This window comes from Meriones unguiculatus, chromosome 3 (assembly GCF_030254825.1).
Source record: "Meriones unguiculatus strain TT.TT164.6M chromosome 3, Bangor_MerUng_6.1, whole genome shotgun sequence".
Lineage (NCBI taxonomy): Eukaryota > Metazoa > Chordata > Mammalia > Rodentia > Muridae > Meriones > Meriones unguiculatus.
In genome coordinates this window covers 75,526,949-75,551,822 of record NC_083351.1, presented here as the reverse complement: position 1 = coordinate 75,551,822, position 24,874 = coordinate 75,526,949, and the positions used below count along the sequence as shown (strand labels likewise).

At 36.2% G+C, this 24,874-nt stretch overlaps 1 protein-coding gene across 4 annotated transcripts in view; it reads left to right on the top strand.

The window, feature by feature from the left end:
- Exoc4 (exocyst complex component 4) overlaps nt 1-24,874 on the top strand; it is an 817,398-nt gene that overhangs the window by 299,118 nt on the left and 493,406 nt on the right. The window contains exon 10 of one of the 4 annotated variants that reach the window (XM_060380215.1): nt 3,675-3,757. The exons of the other annotated variants lie outside the window; for them this stretch is intronic. Coding sequence (XP_060236198.1) covers nt 3,675-3,742 — 68 coding nt within the window. The 3' untranslated portion in view covers nt 3,743-3,757. Of the gene's footprint in view, nt 1-3,674; nt 3,758-24,874 lie in introns of those variants that run through there. 4 annotated transcript variants of the gene reach the window in all.

Genomic DNA, 24,874 nt, shown 5'->3' with positions numbered 1-24,874 from the left:
AGCTCTCATCATGACTGCCTGAATCTTGTTGTTCTGTGGGCTGGCAAGGGCCACCCACCAGAGAGAAGTGGTCAAGGAGCAGGCAGCCAAGTTTATGTCAGAGATTGTCTCTTTTCCACTTACTAGGGAACCCACATGTAGAGTGAACATTCTATGGGCTTCATCTGAGAAGGGGGCCTAGGTCCTCTCTATGAATTATCTTTGATTAATCCATCAGTTTCTGCAGTCTCCCCTGGGCCTTTATTTGGCTTTGATGATCTTCTTGTGGAGCTCCTGTCCTTTCCAGGTCCTTCCATATCCCCTTCTTCTTTAAGACTCCCTGCACTCTGCTGAAAGTTTGGCTGTGTTTCTGCATGCTTCGATCCCTTGCTGGGTAGAGTCGTTCAGAGGATATCTGTGGTAAGCTCCCATCCTGTTCCCTTTCTTCTACCGCTTTCAGTATCTATCCTGTTTTCCCTTCTGAGAGAATTAAGCATCTTCCCTTGGGTCCTCATTGTTTTTTAGCTTCTTTAGGTCTCTATATTTTAGTATGTTTATCATATATTATATGGCTAATATACACTTACAAGTGAGTATATACCGTGAGTGTCTTTCTGCTTCTGGGTTACTTCTCTCGGGATGATCTTTTCTAGTTCTACCCATTTGCCTGCAAGTTTTACGATTTCCTTGTTTTTAACAGCTGATTAGTATTTCATTGTGTAAATGTGCCACAATTTCTGTATCCATTCTTCGGTTGAGGGACCTCTTGCTTGTTTCCACATTCTGGCTGCTACAAATAAAGCTACTATGAACACAGTTGAGCAAATATCCTTGTTGAATGGTGGGGCATCTTTCGTATATATGCCCAGGAGTGGTATAGCTGGGTCTTTAGGTAGCACTGTTTCCCATTTTCTGAGAAAGAACCAGGTTGATTTCCAAAGGGGTTATATAGTATTACATAGAGATACCTCCAGAAGTTCTTTTATTGTATAGTGTTTTTTTTTTTAATCTATTCTAGGTTTTTTTGTTTTTCCATATGAAGTTGAGAATTATTCTTTCAAGGTCTGTAAAGATTTGTGTTTGTAATTTGATGAGAATTGCATTGAATATGTAGATTGCTTTTGGTAGGATGGCCATTTTTATGATGATAATCCTACAGATCCATAGCCCGGGATATCTTTCCATCTTCAATTTCCTTCAATTTCTTTCTTTAGACTTGAAATTTTTTTTTTTTCATAGAAGTCTTTCACTTGCTTGATTAGAGTTATATCAGGTACTTTATGTCATTTGTGGCTATTGTGAAGGGTGTCATTTCCCTGATTTCTTTCTTACCCCTTTTGTTTTTTGTGTACAGGAGGACTACTGATTTTTTTGAGATAGATGTTGAGATAGATGTTCAGTGCTATAATGTCCTTTTGATGGACTTTTCCTTTGATGAAAATGAAGTGTCCCTCCCATCTCTTTTGATTAATTTTGGTTGAAAGTCTGTTTTATTAGACATTAGTATGTCTATTCCTGTTTGCATGAAAAACCTTTTTCCTTTACTCTGAGGTAGTGTATTTCTTTGTTGCAGAGGTGTGTTTCTTGAATGCAACGAAATATTGGACTTTGTTTCCATAAACATTTTGTTAGTCTGTTTCTTTTTATTAGATAATTGAATCTATGATGGTGGTAGATATTGGTGACCAATGATTGTTAGTGTCTTTTATTGTGGAGTTGGTGGTGGTCGTATGTTTGTATGCTTCTTTTCTTTTGCTTTTGTTGTGAAGTTATCTTTATCCTGTGTTTTCTTTGTAATTGAGCTAGAATTTTCCTTCTAGAACCTTCTTTACTGTTGGGTTGTTGCATATATATTCTTTAAATTTACTTATGTTGTGGACTATTTTGTTTTCTCTATGTTACTTGAAAGTTTTGCTGGGTATAGTAGTCTGTGTTGGCATCTGTGGTCCCTTAAAGTCTGCATGACATCTGCTCAGGCCCTTCTGGCTTTCATAGTTTCTGATGAGAAGTCAGGTGTGATTCTAATAGGCCTGCCATTTATATATTACTAGGCCTTTTTCCCTTGCCACTTTTAATATTTTTCTTTTTTCTGTAGATTTAATTTTTTGATATTATCTGTTGGAAGAAATTTCTTTTCTGATCTCGACTATTTTGTGTTCTGTGCGCATCTTGTATGTTTATGGACATCTCTTTCTTAAGGTTCGGGAAATTTTCTTCTATGATTTTCCTGAAAATATTTTCTGTGCCTTGGAGCCTTCAGTCTTCTTTTTCATCTATTCCTTTTATTCCTAGGTTTTGTCTTTTCATGGTATCCTTGATTCCTTGGATGTTTTGTGTCAGGAACTTTTCCATTGTTATGTTTTCTTTGAGAGATATATCGATTTCTACAATTGTATCTTCAGGGCTTGAGCTTCTCTCTTCTGTCTCTTCTATTCTGGTGCTGACGCATACTTTTGTGGTTCCTGATCTCTTCTCTACGTTCTCCATCTTCAGGGTTTTCTTTTTGTGTTTTCTTTATTGACTCTAATTACATTTTCATGTCGTGCAGTATTTTATTAATGTTTTCACCTTTTTGATTGTGGATTTCTGTCTGTCCATGACAGCCTCTATTTGTTTGTTTGTTTCCTTTTTATGTGCCTCTAATAACTGCACAATCACAGATTTAACATAAATTTTCCTGTGTTTCAGCTGCATTAGACTATCCATTGATTTTTGGAGATTCTGATGATGCCATGTTGTCCTGGTTTTTGTTGATTGTATTCTTAAGCTGGTCTCTAGTCATCTGGTTGTATGTAGGTTTGAGTGTTCCTGGAGCCTGTATGGGAGACTGGACCCACCTGTTTCTGGAGTCTTGAGAAATCTACAGGAATATTAGAGAGACTTAAAAATGGGTGCTGGCGATTTGCATGCAACTAAGGAAGGGAGGGCACTAGTACTATTACTTTGAGGGGTGTGGCTTGGGCCCTGGGGTGAGTGCCTTGAAGGGCAGGGCAGGTGTTTGAAGGTGGATTGGGCATGTAGGGTGGCTAGGGAGTGTGTCTTGAAGGTCGGGGGCTGCATGTGCGCAGGGTGTGGTGCAGATGCAGGTTGGCGTGTGGGCGGGTGCGAATGTGCAGGTGCGCAATGGACTTGGTGTGTGGGGGGGTCAGTTTGGGAGTGTCTCAGAAGTGAGCTAGGCTGCAGACCACAAGCCTGCCAGTCTCTGTTTCTGCCACTCAGAGTCATATGGGCTGAGCTATACAGGGTCCATGATCTGTGCACCTATGGTGTTTGCCTGGTCTCCACCGGGGTGACCAGCAGAACCCTGGCTTGGATGCTGGGAACACTGAGGGAGGGATCCAATGCCTGGCTGTTAGAGAGAAGGGTCCCTGGACCTGTGTAGTTCTCCTCTCACTCACATATTTGGAGAGTGCTGGGCCCCCAAGTTTGGAGAATTTCAGACCAGGGAAATGGCCTAGGGTTCTGGATCTGATTAGCTCCAAATGTTGCAGGAAACCTGAAGTTGCTCTCAGGGGAACAGGAGGGATCTAATGTGATGCCTGACTCCTAAAGTGGAAGGTCTCTGGACTTGGGGTTCCACACTCGCTGGGGTCTACAGAAAATGCCAGGGGTTCACAGTTTGAGATTCCTGGACTGGGGAGACGGCCATGGGGCCTGTATCCTATTGGCCTCTACTCATGGCATGTTCCCTTTAGTTCTGGGAAGCCCCGAGTTTGAGACTTGGAATCCAGCTGCTGGTCTACTCATGGAATTTGGAGCCTGATATCCTCTGCCCCTTTGCACACTGGTCACCGCCATCTTGGAACCTTCAAGGCTACAAATTCTATTTTTCATGAATCAAAACTTCTGTAAAGTATGTTTTAAGTCATTTTGTATTTTAATTAAAGCTATGCTATTTGTTATCTACCAGTTTCATTATATATCAAATAACATAGTTAGGGAAGAGTTGTTTTGTACTAAATAATTTATATTTAACAAGTGAGCACTGGGAGGCCAGACGCCACATATACCTGTGTCCTGCTGGGACATGTTGATCAAACAGAATGCCAGTAGCATAACAGATACTCCCTGAATACGAGTCACTAATCTTTCATTGTGGTTACCAAACAGTGGACCTCATTTTCTTGCTTTTTATACATTTATGGCAATTATTCATAATAACAAATAATTTTTCTGTAGGAATATAAATAATAAATTTCATTTCTACCTCTAATATGAGATTATATAATGTTTCTCTGAAATTATATATTACATTTAAAAATCTAGCTTACAACAGTGTGTTGCCTTCCCTTAAGAGAATCTGCTTTTGTTTTATTCCTACCAAAGTAGGATTATTAATAAAGCCTCTTTGTAATTTCTTTTTCTCACCTGCTCTTATTTGTTTTCCCAAAATAAAACCTAACACAAGCCAAAATTAACCCTTTAAAGACAAGGATAAACACTCTGCCTTCTTTAAGATGGAACTGCCATTACTTGGCAGTTCTCTAACACTGCAAATGCAGCATGGAGACAGATTCTCTCGTATTCCCTTTACTGGATTTTGGTGTGTTAACCTTGTCAGGCTGCAGTCCCCTGCAATAGAGTAAAACCCTGAGACATTTTTGGTACCAATTGACTTCAAGTGTGAAAAGGATTCTATATCATTTGGGTGGGTCCTATTCACTCAGTAAAAGGCCTTCAAAATTGAGCTGAAGATGTAATTCTATTACCTGTGAATAGCAGCTCTACTCTTGCAGAGTTGGAGCCTCTGTCCCCAACTACCTTCTCTATGAATTCTTTAGTGGCCTAGATAGTAGCCATCCACTGTTAGCCAAATCCTTGTGATGTATTTCTTAATCTGTGTCTCTCACTAACTCTGTTTCTCTGGTGGATTCCTGACTATACAGAATGCCAACAGTATGCTGCTTCCTGTTGACTGTGTAAGAAGTATTCTTACCTAGGTCTCTGCTATATGTTATGTAAGACCGTCACTGTGAGGTAAATGTTTGGTATCCTTGCTACATAGCTGTCATCAGTTGTAATGTTGTACATCATTCATTTGTGCTTTGGTATTGTTGTAATTACACAAAGTTTTTCTTCCTAGGAAAACTTACTTCAAGTTGTTTTTCTGGCCTAGTATTTAGAGAAGTCATGTTAGATAAATTTAGTTGTCTCAAAAATTGTTGTTTATTTGTTTATTCTCTTTTTGAAGGAGGAAAGTAGCTGCCATGCATTTTGACTCTCTCTGTTAGCAGGGGTAGGCTATGTTAGCGTGAGGTTGAAATGTGTTCTAGAGCACAGAGCTTTGCTCTGAAGTTGACTTCCAGGATTCTGTCACATGCTGACATACTGCCAGAGCATATGGCTCTCCATATGGTATTTCTTTGGGGTTTATGCCACCTGTAATCTTGCTGATTTTCCTTCATTTAAATTTGTCCAGGAGATTAGCAAACTAAACATGGATGTGAAAATAATGTGTCTGTGTTAAAAACCCTAAAATTCAGGATGAGTTGCTATTATTACAGTAATTACCAAGAAAAAAAATCATTAAACACGTGCATTATTCATATTGCAGTATTGGTTCTGTCACCCCATTAATAGCGGGGAACAGTGTATCCATTTCTCACTTGCAGTGTGGAGAGGAAAATTGTTTTATTTTATTGTGTCTTCATGAGAAGATGTAGTTAGAACCTTTTGGACATTTAAAACTAATAATAGTAATGGATTTAAATATGTTTTCATGGTTCGTGAGTAATGGTACTGTGAATGGCATTTGGCATTTTGATTGAATATAAAAAGTAATAAAATGGTTTTGTTGTGACTGCATGATATTGAAGATGTTTTATATCATTAAGATACTTAGATTTCACAAACAGAAAAGAAAAAGCAGGCTGCTATTGAACCATGGATTCAGGCCTCATAAAAATGTATCTGTAAGCAGAAGTCAGGTTATTGGTTTATGTGTCAGCTGGCATAGCTTTTCATTGTATGTTAAAGGTTTTACTCTTCTTTCCAAGCAGTTGTTTTAAAAGACAGGGCAGTAATCATGACAGTGTGTTCTGAATGGTTACTGCTGTCTTGTAAAAACAAAAGGGTACTTCTTGCTTACATTCAATACTACTTTAATATTTATTTATTCTCTCTCTCCATCTCTGTCTCTCTTTTTATCCGACTCTGTCTCTCCCTTTATTTCTCTCCACAGTCCCTGTTTGTGTGTTTGTTTGTGTGTGTATACAATTCAGAGTGAGTTTGTGGAAGACAAAGGATACACAGGAGTTTGTTCTCTTTCCTCTCCATTCAGATCCTGGGGTAAAACTCATGCTTGACTGCAAGCGCCTTCACCTGTTGCACCATATCAGAGTCTCACTTGAGACTGTTAACTCAGGTGTATTATCGATACTCAACATGCTGAGGAAATAGAGGCTTAACTATTGGATTGTTAGTGTTTGAAATGATTTTGATGGCCATATATTCAGTAGTATCCACCCTATGGAATAAATGGCAGAGTGGACAGTTCCTGTAGGCCATATTTTTACCAGAACTATGATGATTGGAGTAAAAATAGCAGAGGAATGAAGAAAGGTTAATTAATGTAAACTAAGTTACAGTTACATAGGAGAAAGAAGTTCTCATGTTATATTGCATTAGTAGAGTTATTATAAATAATGTAGTGTGTATTTTTGAAAAGATAGAAGAAAAAATTTTGAATATTTTACTATAAAGAAATGATAAATATTAAAGAAATAGACACGTTGAATCTTTTCGAACATTGTACTATATATGTCTGTATTTATGTTGCACGTGTGTGTGTGTGTGTGTGTGTGTGTGTGTGTGTAATAAGGAAGTATAACAGTGAGGGATGCCTTTTCCAGTGGCTAAAGAAGTGATCGTATATATATAGATGGTACAGTCAGCCTGCTTTGTTTGTAGCACCTGGCAAAGGGTCGAGTTCACACTATTGAACACTGTATCTTGATAATAAGAAATTATTTTCGTCATACTTAAAGTTGTTCACAACTAAAGTGCATCCTTTCATTCATTCCACACATGTGCTTTGTGCTTCCACTTTTCACATGTCTTCTGTGGTGCTTAGATTTTATTTTTACCTGATAAGTGGATTTTATGTAGGCCCAATCAACACCTTATTTTTTATACTATAGAGTTTCAGGCATGTCTCATGTGAAATTTTCAGAAACTAGTCTATTTAGAGGAATATAGGGATGAACTATCTTGAAAGCAAAGAATTTAGCTTCACACTATTGTATAAATTTAACAACTTGCATGATCATCTTCTCGTACCTTAATCTATACTTTTCCTCATGTTAGGTGATTGATTATATTAATAGGATACTGAAAATCTTAATTTCCAAGCCTATTCTGACAATAGAAAATCTCCGTAGATTATAACTTATAAATTTAATTTCAATAATTTAATGATGTAATGTTTTCTCTAAAATATTTCTTGGTTGTGTAATTTGAATATCAGTTTGTCATATAGAAGGACTCTTATCAGATGTCAATAGAAATATCTTATGCCTTTATATTCTAAGTTTCTGAACTCTCTGTACTGCAACTATAATTGCTACAACTTTTTTGTCTATCTTGAAATGCACTGATGTCTATGGTTGTTTTACATGGACCTGACAACCTTCATGCCAGTACTGGTATAGTGTCTGTGTCTACCTGCTGGATCTGTGCTTTGAAATGCAACAACAACAAAGCCTCTGTATTAACTGCTATCATGGTTGATTTAGCACCCAATAAGAAGCAACTCAAGGGAGAAGAGTAATTTGTTTTGCCCTTATTGGAGGATTCATTCCATCCTGGTGTGGAGTAGGCAGTATCATGGCAACACCATGAAGTAAAAGTGTCTGCCTAGGCTGTTCATAGCTCAAGTGGCCAGAGAGCCGGAGAGTGAGTACCAGAGCTCACCTCCTTCTTTTTTTCCTTATTCACCCCAAACCATAGCACTTGCATCTCCCTTCAGATGTCCACAGATACACATGGATGTGTTCACCATTAATGCCTTAGGCCTTTTTCTAGCCAGTCAGGTTGTCAGTACCACCACAATTAGGAACTTGAGTGTCAGTCACAGGCCTCACTTCAGGGTTTTGTTTCTGTGGCCATTGTCATTCTTCCTTAAATAATGAACCTCCTAAAGTTCATTCACTCTTCTTTGCGAAGCCTACTGCTATCACCTTCATTTTTGCTATTTTTCACCAGTACTGCCACACTTGACCAACAGTTTTAATGTCTTTTCTTTCCTATTCCTGTAGCTCCTTATATAGCAACCACTATTATAATCTTCTATTTACTATTTCTGTCCTCACCAATTTTGAGAATCAAGGGAATTATGCCATACTGATTTTGTATATCTCTGTGTTTTACTACATCACATGTAGTAAATATTTGTAGATTTGAAATATGGATTAGTGATCATAAGATTTTTCATTGCTAGCATCTCTTAGTATAGCAGTGTGTTACAAGGTCTAGAAAAACTTCAAAAATTGCTGTGGAGAGAAAATATTTGTGATAGCAGTACATTAGAAATTATTGGGAAAATTGAATCTTTTCTGCAATTCCCCTTGGTGTATGGATTAATTCCTATACTAGAGAAAAGCCTGAGTAAGTAATTTATCTACATAATAATGAACAAGTATTTATTGAGTTCCCACCAGCCTAAGGGGCTGCACTAAACTTGACTATTCTTTATATAGACTGAGGGTCTTCAGTGGAGTGCTAAACTAGCGATAATTAACTTGCTGGTCGCTCAGTAGATGGAAGTTAAGGGAATGGTAGTACATTAGCCTGTGTTAACTGTTTCACCAGAAAAGGTATTTCATGGCTCATCTTCAAAAAATTGAGCACTATATTCTAATTTCAACTGCGCTTTCTTTTATAGTGTAATGCCTGTATGCCTTTGCTTTTGTTGTATTCATTAAATACAGTTGAAAGGCCCTGGCCTTCTTTTTCTATGAGTGTAAGCTCATATTTAGAAGCCCTTGCTCATTTGAAATATACATAATTATAATAGCACAGACAGCATCAGACTTCATGTGTTTACATTTTGGCTTTGCTCCTCTAGGTATATGGTCTTAAACATGCTTATTTCAGCATTTCTGTTACTTTGTTATGTACAAGATAAAGATAGTGATGATACCTCCCTCATAGGAGGTATAATTATGATTAACTGAGATAATAACAATTTTACCTATGTTTATTAGCTATATATGTATGCATATTTCTATGCATATATTATGTATATATACACATACACATTTATTTATAACTGTATTTGAAACATGACTTCCAGATTGACCTATATTTAATAACATGAAGAATTAAATGTTTTTAATTTTCCAAAATTTGAATTTCCTGTTATATATAAGCACATAATGCTCAGCTTTGTGTGACAGAAGCGTCCACATGTAGCGATTTTTTAAATAGGGCTATGCATTACTTAGACAATTGTAATTACTTTAGGTGACTTTTCACTGCCTTCATTTTTCTGTCATTTGTTGCTCAGTAGTTAAGTTGTTGAATTGCAGCTTGGTACCTGTCCTCTTTAACTTGTCACCAGATATGTTCTTAATGGATTGTTGAACCTTTAATGAAATCCAGGCTTGCTGAATCACTAAAGCTGCTTTCTACTAGCAAGCTCTTTACTGGGATCTGACATATCACCTCTCCAGAGCCTCCAGACGTCCCAGCCCTCTAATTCTTCTTCATAACGAGTTTTGTGCTGCATGATAAAATATTCATGTTAAAATAGGTTCTGAACTAATTATCTTCAGTGAGCAGTTGCCACTGCAGTCATTTTCTGTTAGCTTGGTCAAGTTAATGGCTTGTAGTTATGTGCAAATAGTCCCTTTTGGCTGTTTCAGATACTGATTCTTATCCTAAATAGAATTTCTATATGTATCTAAAGTTCATTCTTGTTTTGAGAGGAGATCTTTTGCCCTGCTTTTGCCATTCTATTAGGTTCTTTATAGTGTTCATATCTTTGTAACTTGCCTCCATCTTCAATCCTTGTGACACTTTCAAAATTCATAACTTCCACATTGTTGAGAGCTAAACATCTATTACACATCTACATTTCATTGAGTAGACCACGAACATCAAACTTTTAAAGAAACAAAAGTGAAGTGCCACCCTAAGGACAGGATCTAGTATCTATACATTAGAGAAACCTGCAAATTGAGATATGATAGGTATGAACCATCATGGAAAGAATTAATGGGTCTGGGTATGAGGGAGATAAGACACCAAGGGAATACTTCCCTTTTGGTGTTAGTAGAAAATGCTGGACTAACATACTTGGGGTGGGCAGCTCATTAACAGAAGATTAAGGCTCTGATCTTAGGAGAGGTGTAAAGTCAGAGAGGGCCAGGTGAGGCAAGCTGGAGGCAAGCTAGGAAGGAGAAATTCCTGACACCCAAGGGTCTGGGCAGTCTTCCTTGAGATTTCTTGAACCTGTTCTTGTTTTTGTTTAAAGGAATCACTGAATGAGAAAAAAAGGAGAGCTATGGTTGGAGGAAAAGGCAGGGGAAGAAAAAGGGCCAGGGGATAGGCAGGGATAGGGGAGGAGAGTGAGTGAGATATTTGAAGCTGTTAGATGACCAGGGGAAAGGCCTCTTTCAGAATTGCCTTTCACTTCATCTGTGGTGAAATGGAGCTCATGAGAATGAGAGACTTCATGGGATGCTGGCAACTGAGCAAGTCCCTGGCTCTTCCACATAGGTACTAGAGCTTTACCAGCTTTATGCAGACAGGGATGTTGAGTGGTCACTCCTTACAGCCTTAATACCATCTAGTTTAAACTCCCCCCTCCACTGAAGCATAGCCATGTCGAGTTGCACATCTACCAACATAATGATGGTGTGTACAATTTTCTGCTAGCACCCAAGGGTATATTTCTTGAATCTAGAGTTAGTAATTTAATTTCAAAATCAAAGACTTTTGCTTTTCATGAGCATAAAAATAATATTTTCAATTATCGGAGATATTAGACTGATAGTCACAGGACATGTTAGGATGCTGAGGTGTGGATGTGTGGTGAATGAAACATGCAGTGTTTTAGGGAATTCAGAATAGTAACAAAAATCTCCCTGCCATCACCAGCCTAAATGTAATAGTTCATTGTTCATTGTGCTTAAAACAGTACATCTGTTTTGACCTGTGTCATTTGTTAATTTACCTGCTCCTTTTCTCTTCAAAGCAGAAATAAGCCTGATGAAACAGTCCTGGTGAAAAGCTTCCTGCAAGGAAGTGTTAGCTCACATTTTTCTTTCTTTCGATTTTTCAGTAAAACCAGTTTTGTTTCTTAACCTGTTACAAATGTGAATTCTAGGAAATTCATAAAAAAAAAACATGGCTTTTCTTATATTAAAGCCCTCATTTCCACACCAATTTTCTTTATTTTTGTTTTTTATAATACTATCATGAAATAGAAAAATTTGTATATTCAGTGACAAAATTTGCTTCATAGTCTTGTTATTTGTCATTTGCATTGAATTGACATGAACATTTAGAATATACCACAAATTTTGTTAGATGTCACACTTAAAAAAATCTATTTTAACTTAGATGTCATTTCAATACATGCATTATTTATTTATAAATAATAGATATTATGTGTTTGCAAAGTATAAAAATAATTAAAGTCGTGATCTTGGAACCTCACTGCACTTTGAAATTAGAAGATTTTCATACATACTGTATTTTTAAAATGTATTTTCAGTGTATGTAGCCATAATCAATTTCTTTAGATAATGCACAGATAATACTTGTAATTCATGAAATTCTTCAGTTACTAGGAGACCTATGTGCCAAGTACTGACTAATGTAGTGGGAAATTGTATTTAAGTTGTCCTCTCAATGCAGAAAAAAATAAGTTTGAGAATTATAAATACATATCTGCATATTTTGTAATTCACTTTCTTATTCCTCCTTTCAGTGATACACACACACACACACGCACACACACACCTTTTCTGGTTGCTTCCTAAGCTCTGGTGATGATCATTGGAGGGTGCAAATTGTATTCAATACAATCCTGATAAAATTCCTGAGAGTTAACACTTCAGAATATCTAAAAAATTTTGTGTTGCTTAGAGGGGAGCAGAATACCCAAAAGGTAAGTGGCAGGGCATTTTGTTCCTTGCTCATTTCTAGAGCTTAACAATACTTATGTCCTCCTTAAAGCTAAGGGCCAGGGGTGGGGAAATATGTGACAATATAAAGTAATTATACACAATACTTTTTCAATCAAGAGTTTGAGGAGTTAAGCCACTCCAGGCTTTAGAAATGCATTTTAGTTTTCATTTGGCTTATATTTCAGTTTCTGTTTTTCTTGGGTTTTTAAATTTTTTTTTGTATTTGTTCACCATTTTCATGTACTCTTTGATTTATATATAACTATGTCTACTATGAATATGTTTTCTGTTTGTGGCTTATTTTTTAAAATTTAGTGTATGTTATTGTGCAAATGCGTGTTGTTTTTGTCATCATTACACTCTTTTTTATATATTTGACTTTTAAATTTTGTTCAGTTAAGCTTTTTCTCATCTATTATCTAAAATAAAGTTTTTGCCCTAGAATCCATAGTTTAACTCTTTTGTTATTATTCCATTTATGTATCTATCTGATCTGCATGGAATTTATTGTTGGATAATACGTGAGCTAGAACTTGAAGTTAAATTTTAAGAATATTATTTAGTGTACAAGTTCTATTTATGGGGAATTACTGCCATTTGCCAGTGATTTGAAATTTCAGATATGCATCTATGGTTTGTTGATTTCAGGTGAAACTGAGCCAGCCAACTGAGCTTAGGTAAAAAAAAAAAATGGGAAGTATGCTTTTCCTGGGAATCACTGTGAAGGAATGTGGCTTTGCCTCGGCACCAGGGGCTTTGATATTATGGGATTTCCTCTCCTTCCCACATTTGTTTCCTTCTTTTCACTGTAGAATGTTTTTGTTTTCCTGGACTTTACTGAACCTTTGATTTGTTCAGCGAGAGGCTCACCCTTGGGCACCAGTCTGGATTCTCACCTTTTCCACTTGCCCTTCATTGTGTCCTGGAAGTTGTGTTACAGAAAAGCGTAGCCACACTTGACCAGAGCATTGTGAATAAAAGACTAACTTTTCCTGTGCCTTAAGCCCTATCTTTATCTTTGTCTCTTTCAGTTCAACATTGGACCAGTTAACGTGGAGAGTTCATTTTGGTTTTTGTTTTAAATTTCTCCGTGTGTGTGTGTGTGTGTGTGTGTGTGTGTGCATGTACACTCTAAGAGGCTTTGCAAAATTGTGTGCCAAGGACTTTCTTATCTTTATTATTTTTTTTCCTTTTAAAACCTTATTGCCTGGGATTTATTCTTCCAGATGAAATTTAGAATGAACATGTCAAGTTCCATTATACATCCCATGTTTTTTATGGGAATACATTGAATTCATAGGTTTATAAGTGAAAAATTGCTTTTCTTCTTTTGAGACTCATTTTCCTGAATCGCAGTATGTTTTTCATTTAAAAAAAAAAGACTTTGTTAACATATACTCAGCTAGCCTTATTATTTTCACTTGTATACCCTTTCCTAATCTCTGCTTAATCAAATAGAACTTAATGGAAAATATGGAAGACACATTGAGCAAAAGAAGACAATAAAGGTTTCCTATAATGCCGCCTGTTATTCATGGATGACATGTGGTTGTGTGGTGGTACTTCATGGGCTTGAAACATCAAAGCTAGAGAAAATGGCATGTGTGCAACATGTGTGCCTGAATGTAGCAAGAGCCTGATAGTACTTTGGATTAGATTACTCACAACTGAAGAAGTCTAACTATATTGACGAAGTGACTAAAGGAATCAGAATGGATTCAGTAAAATCATTTTGTCTTTCTCTGGTGATCAAAAGATGGGTGCTTCTGGGATGGTCACATTCATGTCTGAGAGAAAGGGTTGGCATGAATTATATCACTATGCCCTTGTCAGTAAAAGGAATACTTTCTCATTCAGCTCTGTTTACGTCTATTCACAGGACCACTTGTCCATGTAGCTGACATTAACAGTAAAGCTTCTAGTTTTTCCATCTTCTTCATGGAAGTGGCATTGGGGTGGCTGTTGAGTGTTCAGTCACTATGATTAGCCTTTGCAAATGAAGTGTCCAGGCAGAGTTTTAATTGGTGTTTCTCTGTGCCTTAATTATTTGTCTTTTTTTTTTTTTTTTTTTTTTTTTGACCCCTCTGGAAAGATTTCTGAGAATCTGCTGTCCATTTCTCCCTGGCAGTTTGTTCAGTACAGAAAAGGGTTCCAGAACCTGGAAATAATTTCCATAATGATATGGTCATTTTTTTCTGTCCCACTTCTAAAATGTTTATAATTTGGTTGTATTTGCCATCCTTCTTTTCATTGGATTACCAGCTCTTTGAGTCTTCTGTGAGGAGTAATGGAACTTCTGTGAAGGTTGGTTTAGTATTTTAGCCAATCCTTCCTGTGTTCAATCACTCATGCCAACACTTGGTTTCAGCTCTGTAGATAGGGCTTTCTGGCCATGGCCTGACCCTGGCTAGTGTCTGGAGGCTGCAGTGTTTCTTAGGTTCTGCATCTGCATCTGCATTGCTTTATTTATCTATCTATCTATCTATCTATCTATCTATCTATCTATCTATCTATCTATCTATTTATTTATTTATTCTTTTATTTATTTATTTTGGTTTTCCAGCATCCCTACATTTCAGTGTTCTGGAACTCCCAGACCTGTCATTTTTCCTAGGTATCATTTCTTCAGCAGTTATGGGATACTCCTTGACAAATAGAATTCTTTCATAAGAAAGAACTTTACCCGGAAAAAAAAAATGCTGTATCTTTACTCTGGATGTTTTTACAATTGTGCAAAGAGCTGGAAAAGTACAATTAGTCTCAAATAAGTACAACTGAAGTATTCTTGTTTTGTACTATGGCAACAAATTAAAAGAGTGAGGGCATGAGTCCTTGAAGTTTCTGATGATACAGTTCATGCATTATGGGGTTCATGTATCACTGTGGGACCTTATAACTTATGGAAACCAAAGTAAAATACCCTTAATGTCTCCTTAGTAATCTTCATGCCTCTTAAATAAGAACTTTTAATTTCCAGTCTGAAATCACCACATTTTTTTTTGTATTGCTATCCTTCCTGTGACCAAACCAAATAGTTTTAATTAATTTTAATAATAGGAAGTCTCATTAGTAATGCACTGGCTGCTGGGATAGACTGTGGTGACACTTGAAATTGTGAAAACAGAATGAAATGATTTTGAGCATTTCAGGGTTATTTTAAATTTTTAATGGTTATTTCAGGCTAAGAAGGAACACTGCTCAGCATTTGGGAGAATTGTGCTAATGTTTATAATGTTATGTTTCATTGTTTGGTTTGGAGTTGTGCATTGTCACAATCTGGCATTAGTGATCATTTTTAATATCCACATTTAATGCCATATTAAATTAAAAGAGACTGAAGTTTAGAAGGAAGATATTGAAATATCCTCAATGGAAACAATTAACTCTCCAGAAGTGCATGCTTAAAAATTGGAATCAAGTCCTTATCTTTTTTTTTTCAGATTTTCTACATTTATTTACTATATAACATTTCATAATCCTAGAATCTTGATTCTCAGAGATCATCTTAATCCCTTAATGTTACATACATTTTATGTATTTCTTTTTTCTATTTATTTATTTTTCCTTTTCTTTTTTTTTTTTTTTTTTTTTTTGTTCTTTATTAATTACACTTTATTCACTTTGTATTCCCCTGTGGTTCCCTCCCTCCTCCCATCCCAATCCCTCCCTTCCTCCACCCTCTGCATGCATGCCCCTCCCCAAGTCCACTGATAGGGGAGGACTTTTTTTTCCTTCCTTCTGATCCTAGTCAATTAGGTCTCATCAGGAGTGGCTGCATTGTCTTCTTCTGTGGCCTGGTAATGCTGCTTCCCCCTCAGGGGGAGGTAATTAAAGAGCAGGCCAATCAGTTCATGTCAGAGACATGACATGAACTGTTCCTACTATGATGGAACCCACTTGGATACTGAACTGCCATGGGCTCCATCTGTGCAGGGGTCTTAGGTTATCTCCATGCACAGTCCTTGGTTGGAGTATCAGTCTCAGGAAAGACCCCTGTCCTCAGATTTTTTTGGTTCTGTTGTTCTCCTTGTGGACCTCCTGTCCTCTCCAGATCTTACTGTTTCCCACTTCTTTCCTACGATTCCCTGCACTCTGCCCAAAGGTTGCCCATAAGTCTCAGCATCTGCATTGATAGTCTGCATGGCAGAGCCTTTCAGAGGTCCTCTGTGTCAAGTTCCTGACTTGTTCCCTTTTTTCCTCCTTCTTCTGATGTCCATCCTCTTTGCCTTTCTGGATAGGAATTGAGCATTTTAACAAGAGTCTTCCCTCTTGATTAGTTTCTTTAGGTGTACAGATTTTAGTAGTTTTATCCTATATTATATGTCTCTATGAGTGAATATATACCATGTGCATCTTTCTGCTTCTGGGATAGCTTACTCAGGATGATCTTTTCCAGATCCCACCATTTACCTGCAAATTTCATGATTTCCTTGTTTTTTATTGCTGAGTAATATTCCATTGACTTTGTGTCCCAGCTGTATCCCACTCCCTCATCCTTTCACAATCCCATCCTCCTTCCCTCATCCCCTCCCTGCCCCTTCCTAAGTCCACTTATAGGGGAGGACCTCCTCCCCTTTTATCTGACCCTGTTTTTAACTTTATTTCTAGCAATTATTATAATTATTATAGCATCTTATTCTATTAGTATAGCTAGGCAATGCTTAATTTTTCTATTATTTCTAATTTTAATGTTTATAAAATCATTATACGTATTGTAATATTGGTTACTGGCTTGTGTTATTTCATTAATCAAATTTGGTGACATTAAAATATTCTCATTCATCATTCAAAAAAATTAAAAATGTTGAAATAAAGAACAGAGACTCAAAAAAAAAAAGAAAGGAAAAATAGGAATCGAAATTAGGCAAATTAGTTTCTCTCATAAACATCTGTAAAGCATTGAGTTTAATTGGCCTGCAGCTGCTAGTGACAGAGATCTCTAGTTTTATTCCTCTATTTCTCTTCCATCTTCACGTGCCGCTTAATCTCCTCTTTCCAGCTGTTGTCTAGGTCAGATGCAATTGCTTGTGTCAACAATTTAAGAAATTCTAGTTGTTTTAAAGAACCTTAAGTATGCTTATCTGTTAAAATTGTTTTCTCTAAACACCTGTTAGCAGTGAAAGTTAATGTGTCTCAGCTATGGTGGAGTTACAAGTAGCTCTGTAGGACATAGCTGATATGTTTTCTGGTATTCTGTTTTTTTTATTCAAATGTTTCATAAAATTAGATGGCATTTTTTAGTTGGAAAAATTTAACTATGTCCTAGAATAGATGATAAAGTCCTTATAAATACTTAAATAATATAAAATGCTTTTGACATGAATTTCAAATTGGGTGAAAATAGAAATTTGTTTGTATGAAATCACTAGGAATTCAATTCCATGTGGAGAAAATATCTTTTGACATTACCCCATTGTCTGGCTACTTTCTGATGAGTTATTTTGGTGTGTGTATGTGTGTGTTTGTGTTTACCTAACAAGAGTCACTCTAGAGAGAAGTGCAGGTTTTGAGAATGTCTTATTTTTTTGTTAATGTATTAGACTCCTTCAGATTGAGTTTAATGGGAAAGAGCAGCTGCTTCAGAGGAATCCTTGATGCCGCCTACCTATCTGAAGGACAAAATCAAAACTCAACTTCTTGATTTGCTTCTCTACCTAATTTTAATAGGAAATTAAATTAGATATATTAAAATCTATAGATACATTAATATATTTCACTAGATATACAGACAACATAAAAAATGATTACCAGCCTTTGTAATTTGCAGAATAAATGAAGGATTGCTGCTATTGGCAAATACTCCAGTGAACTAAGTTTAAAAGATTGCTTGCTTATGGACACTGACATTGTAAGGTTGTGTTCCTACTAGTATAGCATTAGAGTAAAAGCACAGAGTTTTATACATCTCAGACTTGAGGTTGTAGAATCAGAAAACAAAGAAAAGTAGAAAGATTTTTATAGACTTGTGCTTTCATTATTGTACTTACACAGGAATAAATGTATTTAATATTACCCTCTACTTTCTGTCTTTTAACCTTGGCTATGATATGCTGCCTTAAAAAAACTTTACTATTTTAAAAGCCACACGTAAAATCGGCAACTGGTAGCCTTACTTTCTTGTAATTTATAAGATTCTGTGCACATTTAAGCAAATAGATGCATTTTCCTTTCAGACATTGTATTGCCTGCTTTTGTCACTGTTGTGATAAAAATCTGCAGCAGGAAGCTATTTAAGGGAGGGAATGTTCAATCTGTTTGACAGCTGGAGAGGATATGTTCTATTATGTCAGGGAAGGAATGGTAGCAGGGACACAGGTCTGTGTAGTCCATAGTCCAGAAGCTTAGTGTGAACAAGGAGGAAGACAAACTCAATCATCAAGTGAATAGATGAGCTCGATTGTGTGCTTAGTAGGACTTTCCTATTCTAAGGAAATAGGGGGAAAGAGGATGTGGGTGGGTGGGGCTGGGATTAGAAGAGGAAGGGACCTGTGACCAGGATGTAAATTGAATTAAATAATTAAAAAAATAAAACAGAAAAAATGCTTTATTTAAGTTTGAATTTGTATGTTCTTTTTTGTGATACTAAACTGTTCATATAAGCCTATGTACCCTTTTTATCGCCTCTCTGTTACTTTTTATTTTAATAAACTTAATTGCCTTTTCTTTTGGTGATTTCTTAAGAATTAAGCATGCTGATATCTTTGTCTCCATTTTTCCATTTATACATTCACCATCTGTCTTAAAAATATTGCAATTGGAAAATTTGTTAAACCAGTATTTTATAAAATCATGTATGGTCTGAATTTTAGAGTGCTGAGTGTGTGGCCTCAGTGGTTAACTGATAATATGAAGCACATATATAAGGCTAGTTGATTTTATTTTTTAATTAAATGAATATATATATATATATATATTAAACTGGGAAAATATATGATAACTAGTTTTTCCTATATAGGAGAATTTGAATGAACCAAAGTCTGGATTTTGAGACACAATAATCAGTTGTGTATAAATAAAGTCAAAAGTTCAAACAAAACCCACATGGCTTGGATGACTAGAAAGGTGACAGAGCAAATTCTCACATGACAATGGTGAAGAAGCTTAAATGTATGGGGCAATAGATAACACTTGATACATCTAATCCAGGGAAGTAGAACTCTGAGTTTATTAAAAGAACAGTATATGATAGGCAGTATGCTCAGAGGAAATAACTGATGTGAAAATAATTGAGTTTGAAAGTAAGCTGAACTTTATAGGTTTGAAACAGTCAAAAAAGAGCATAATATTCCAGTGTGCCAGCAAGCAGTTTAGTCTTCTTTTTCATTATCATTTCCCATGTTTCTAGTTTTGCAGCTGCTTTTAAGTCTGTTCTATTGCACATCTAATGGTCTGTATCTCTGTCTCAACCAAGGTGTGTGTGAGAACTCCTCATTGCTTTTATGCATGGTTTTTTTTATTCACAAAGAATTTTTATAAAAGAATATAAAAGATGGAATAAAATACCACACAGTTGCCCCATTGCTTCTGTACTAAGATGGAAGTGCTGGTGAAGCTGGTTATATGTTTGCAGAAACTAGCTCTGCGTTATTTGGCCACATTTGATAGTGCAAGTTATAGAAGAGTCAATTTAGTGGTGTCATTATAAAATGTTAAATAGATGTCACTAGATGACTTATGCGTTTAGACATATTTTCTTTGTTAGTGAGTCATTGGATGAAAATAAACAATGCTGGAGAGAATCTAATCCAAAAGACAGGGTTTGTGATGAAGTCAAGTGACAGTAACTATCAGAGAAAGTTGACAATGGACTGAATGCCAGTGTTTGTGTTTACAGGTACTTAGATGTTTAACACCAAATAAACATTTTTTATTTGTTGGTTTCTGCATCTTTTTAACTTATTTAAATAATTCAGATTCTCAGCTGTAATGCTTTCAGGATTTATTGTCCAAATTTTTAGCAAATCAAACAATAAATATGAGTCATAGTTGTGAATAATTAAGTAGGTTACAATATGAACTTTGCTGGAATATAAAACTAAACATGATGAATCTATTGATTCTTAGGACAAAAACTGCTAGGAACGCATTCAATGAAAAAATAGCAATAAATCAATAATAATAAACATCCAGCTTGCTTGGATAATCATTTTACTTTGAAGATAGGAAGAAAACAATTGAGAATTTCTCTGAACAATGTGAAAGATTTCTTGCATTTGAACATGTCTAGAAGAATTCAAAATTAGGAAAAATATGTAAGAGAAATTCCTCTACCGTACGAGTATCAATTTTTATAAAATGAGAGTAACCTTGAAGGTAAATCTCTCACTGATTCGAGGAATCTTTACGGATATATTTTGGGGTCATCCCATTGAAATATACAGTTGTCCTTGCTGAGGTCGCAGTGAATTAAAAAAAAAAAAAAAGTTATCTGGATTTTTTTTTTTTTTTCTTTTAGGAAATGGAATCTTTAGGAATCTTTAGGAAATGAGTAACGCATGAGCAATCAGGTCTTGAATCTACTTCATAAGGTGATTTTGATCAAAATAATAAGGTAAACAAAAACTTAAAAACAACTCAGATGTCTATGAATCTCAAGGTTTTATATATAAGTTGGGAGCAGTAAGGGAGTTTAGTTATATAGAGTGACTATGATGATTAGTCTTCATTGTGAACATTACTAGATTTGGAATCACCCAGGAGACAAACTGAGTACATCTTTGAGGCTATTTCCAGGGAGATGTAAGTACCACCCTGAATGTGGACAACAACATTTCATGGAAAAGGCTACCAAGCATAAAAACATGGATAAGACATTGAAAAGTCAGATAAGCACCAGCACTCATCTCTCTGCTTCCTTACTGCAGATGCAAAGTAACCAGCTACCTCATGCTCCTTCCACCTTGCCTTTCCTGGGATAAGGAAGTATACTCTTCAGATTGCAAGCCAACTCTTTTTTATTTTTTATGTTTATTAAATTTATTCATTAACAACTTCATACATTAATATAGGACATTTTAGTAGCTTTAGATTATCCTTAGACTCTTATTTTTTTACCTCTTTTCTCTGTCAATTTTAATGTCCCCTTCTTTTTACAGGTCCCTTTCCCATCTTCATGTCTTTTTTGTTTCATTGACCATGGGTATGGAACTGTCCATTGGATTCTGGTGATCTCATCAGCAAATTCTTTCTTGTTTAAATTGCTTTTGAATGATATTTTATAGTAATAATGGGAGTAATACATACAATATCAAATCTTTTTTTCATATTTCTTTTTTTTTGAATTTTATTTTTTTCTTATCAGTTACATTTTATTAACTCTGTATCCCAGCCGTGTCCCGATCCCTCATTCCTTCCCAGTCCCTCCCTCCCTCCCTCATCTCCACCGTGCCCCTTTCCAAGTCCACTGATAGGGGTGGACCTCCTCCCCATTCATCTGATCCTTTTTTATCAGGTATCTTCAGGACTGGCTGCAAAGCTCTCCTCTGTGGCCTAACAGGACTGCTCCTCCCTTTGGGGGTGGGGAGGTCAAAGAGCCAGTCATTGAGTTCCTGTTAGAAATAGTCCTTGTTGCCCTCACTTTGGGAAACCAATTGGTTACTGAGCTACCACACGCTACAAATCTTAAATTTGGGGATGTGAACTAGTGACAGATGGAGACAAATGGATCCTAAGTTATTCAGGCACAAGTCCATATACCATTAGAGATACTCAGAAGAGGGAGGAATGGCCAGCTCAGTACCCACTCATACACTTAGCCTTCTTCACACTTTGGTAGGCATGGCCTTTGGACCTCTACTGGTACCCTTGCAGGTAGAATTCCCAAAGACAGCTTCAGTAATTGTGAATCTGGGAACTTTAGGCTTGACAATGTTTCCTGGATTACACGTTTTTGATGCACATAGTTGGCCAGTGTTATTGTGCTTGTGGGAAGTACAAATTAATAGTGCTGAAGATTTTATTTCTATTATATATATTTCAGTATTTCTACTATATAAGTATATGTGAACATATAAATATATGTTATATATTTATTACTATAAATATTTCTACATTACTACTCTGAAGTATGATCTGGTATGAATAGAAAATGTATGTCTGCTTAAGTGTAGCTCTGATTCTTGAATGGACTGTATGTGTGTTGGGTATATAGTATACATGTGCATTTGTTAAATATGCACACATAATCATTCAGTTGTATATAATCAAAATACTCTTTATTGCATGTATAAGATCTATATAAATATTTAAACATGTGTTCTTTGTTAGAATCATATGATTCTTGTGAGTAGGCATTTCCAGGAACCCTTTGCTCTTGAGTAGACAGATTTTGCTTCTAAGGTGGATATTTTTCTCCAAGAAAAATTAAAGTCATGGAGCTTTGCACATGTACAAAGAGTCTGTTTGTCTAAATAGCCATTCACTTGCCAGCGATGACTGCCTTGGTCTTGGACTCTTACCATTTTCATGAATAAAGTGAGTGCCTAAAAGATGGACCTCGGGTCAGCATACTTGTTCCTTCTCAGTTATGTCACCACTGACCGCCTGTTTTTACTTTTGTACTGCTCTCTCATGCTGGCTGCTCTCCTCTCTTGTCATGTTCTTTTCTCGTTATAAATTTTCCTATGCCCTTTGCACCTTTATAAACTGAGTACTTGCTCCCTACAAGGATGATGAAAAGGTGAGGGTCTCATAAAAATTAAAATTATCTTTTATTTTTAGTGGTGATGACAGATCTATTAGAAAAATACTTGTTGGTAGAGGATATTGGAATAAAAATGATAGCAGTTTTGAAATAGATGGCTTGAGTATTTCATTTTATTCATATTAAATATATCTATAATGTACTGTATATTGTCATAATTGAAGAAAGGCTCCACAAAATCAAACATTTATATGTACTGGTTAATAAGGAATGAAGTGGGCTCACTTCCTAGCTAAGCATATTTTAGAGGGATTTCTCCTTACCCAATGACATTTATATATGAGTTTTGTTGTTTCTTTTGTTTTGATTGATTTTGTAAGTTCCTAGGTTCACTGCTAGTACATAGTCCAAGTGGATGTCACCTTAACTCAGTTTGTTATATACCTGATGCTTCTGTCTCCTAATTTTGATCCATTTCGTATACTTCAGTGAACATTTGCACAGCGTGGTAGCAACAGTGATTTTAAGCTCGTAGCTATGGATTCAAAGTGATTTCACCCTAAAGGGAACCAAGGAGATACTGGTTTAGGATTTATAAACCATTACTTTTTAAAAGCCCTCCTCAACTTAAATGCTACCCATCACATAAACAGTACTGAGTCAGATGTTGAAAACACATAATCATTATTTTCCAGGTTAAACAGTTTCTTTGATTCAAAACTTCTGCTTTGGTGATAGGCTATGGTAATAAAATGCCTGTAGAAAGGGCTAAATTCAATATGTTCTTTGCCCGAAGATACCAGTTCTGAGGGTAAACAGGCTATTTCTTGAAATGAACCTTGTAATAAATGTAATATCTCAAAGCTGGTATAAATAATAATAGAGTATTTCTCCTTTCATGTTTCTTTGATATGAATGGTGTCCAATTAAAATATTTTAGTATATATTTATAACATTCCTCTGATTTATTTCCCCCTTTGCTTTCCTTTCTTTGCTTTCAAGTTTATCTCAAATGAACTTCCCTTGGTCCCATAAGGCTGGTCTGTTTTTGCATTCCTCAGTTCTGATTTCTTTTGGCAGGAGTACTGGATGTGGTTGACAGATCATATCAAAGAGGGGCTTTGGTAATTGCTCGTTCTGTTCGGCGACTGTGCTGCTGAACAGATGGGCACAGTGAATACTGAACCTCCGCATCCTTCAGCTTGTGAGCAGGGAGCACTGCCAGCATTTTCCTTATTGTCTATTAGAAAACTTAAAAAGAATCACTTGGATTCTCTCATCAGTTTTTGGGCCCATAACTATCTCACGTTTGTGGATGGGTTCTCTCCTACCTCTTATACTGCCCTGCTTGTATCCTTTTTAGAAAAAAGAAAATTCTCAAGATGTTAATGCATGCTGTCATGAATGGGCGCCAACAGTTCGTACAGACTTGTTAAAAGACTTATTTTTTGCCCAAGAGCTACACATATGGCCTGGAATGATAATATTAGGGTCTGTGTTGGTAGAGATAATTGGCAGATTGCACCTTAAGAAAGTGATTGGCTGGCTTGTCTATTTAATTTTAATCTGTTGTTTCCATCACAGTCACATCCCCATTATGGAGCACATTACTACACGTTAAAAACTGTCACTTAACCCATTTGTTAAGGGGCATCTGTTAAGTTTGAATTGTTTAAAGCATTTTCTTATATTAATGAATTTACTAGTTAATTTGGTAGCAGCCAGCAAAATCAAAATGAACAAAGCTGGGAAGTCCTAGCTAACTGCAGGTCTACAAAGTTGGTTTTCCAAGGGAGGAGCATGTACCACCCAGGAAAATCTAAGTAAGGGTGTCGGAGCAGAAACATAGTACACCATAAGTGACAGGTAGGATCTTGGCCCTAGCTCAATGAAGAGTCACCATCTACCCCGTGACAGAGGACATGGACCTCTCTGTGGTTGGAGAGTGACTATGAGGTCTTTACATACAGCAAATCTGATTGGAATTGCTGGAAGTTTAAGGCACATGTGCTTCTTCACTTTACTGACAAGAAATGAGAAGATAGCATATGAAATACCATTTATAACTATTAATTCAACATTAGTCTAAATATCGACATTTTTTTTTTTTGAGACAAGC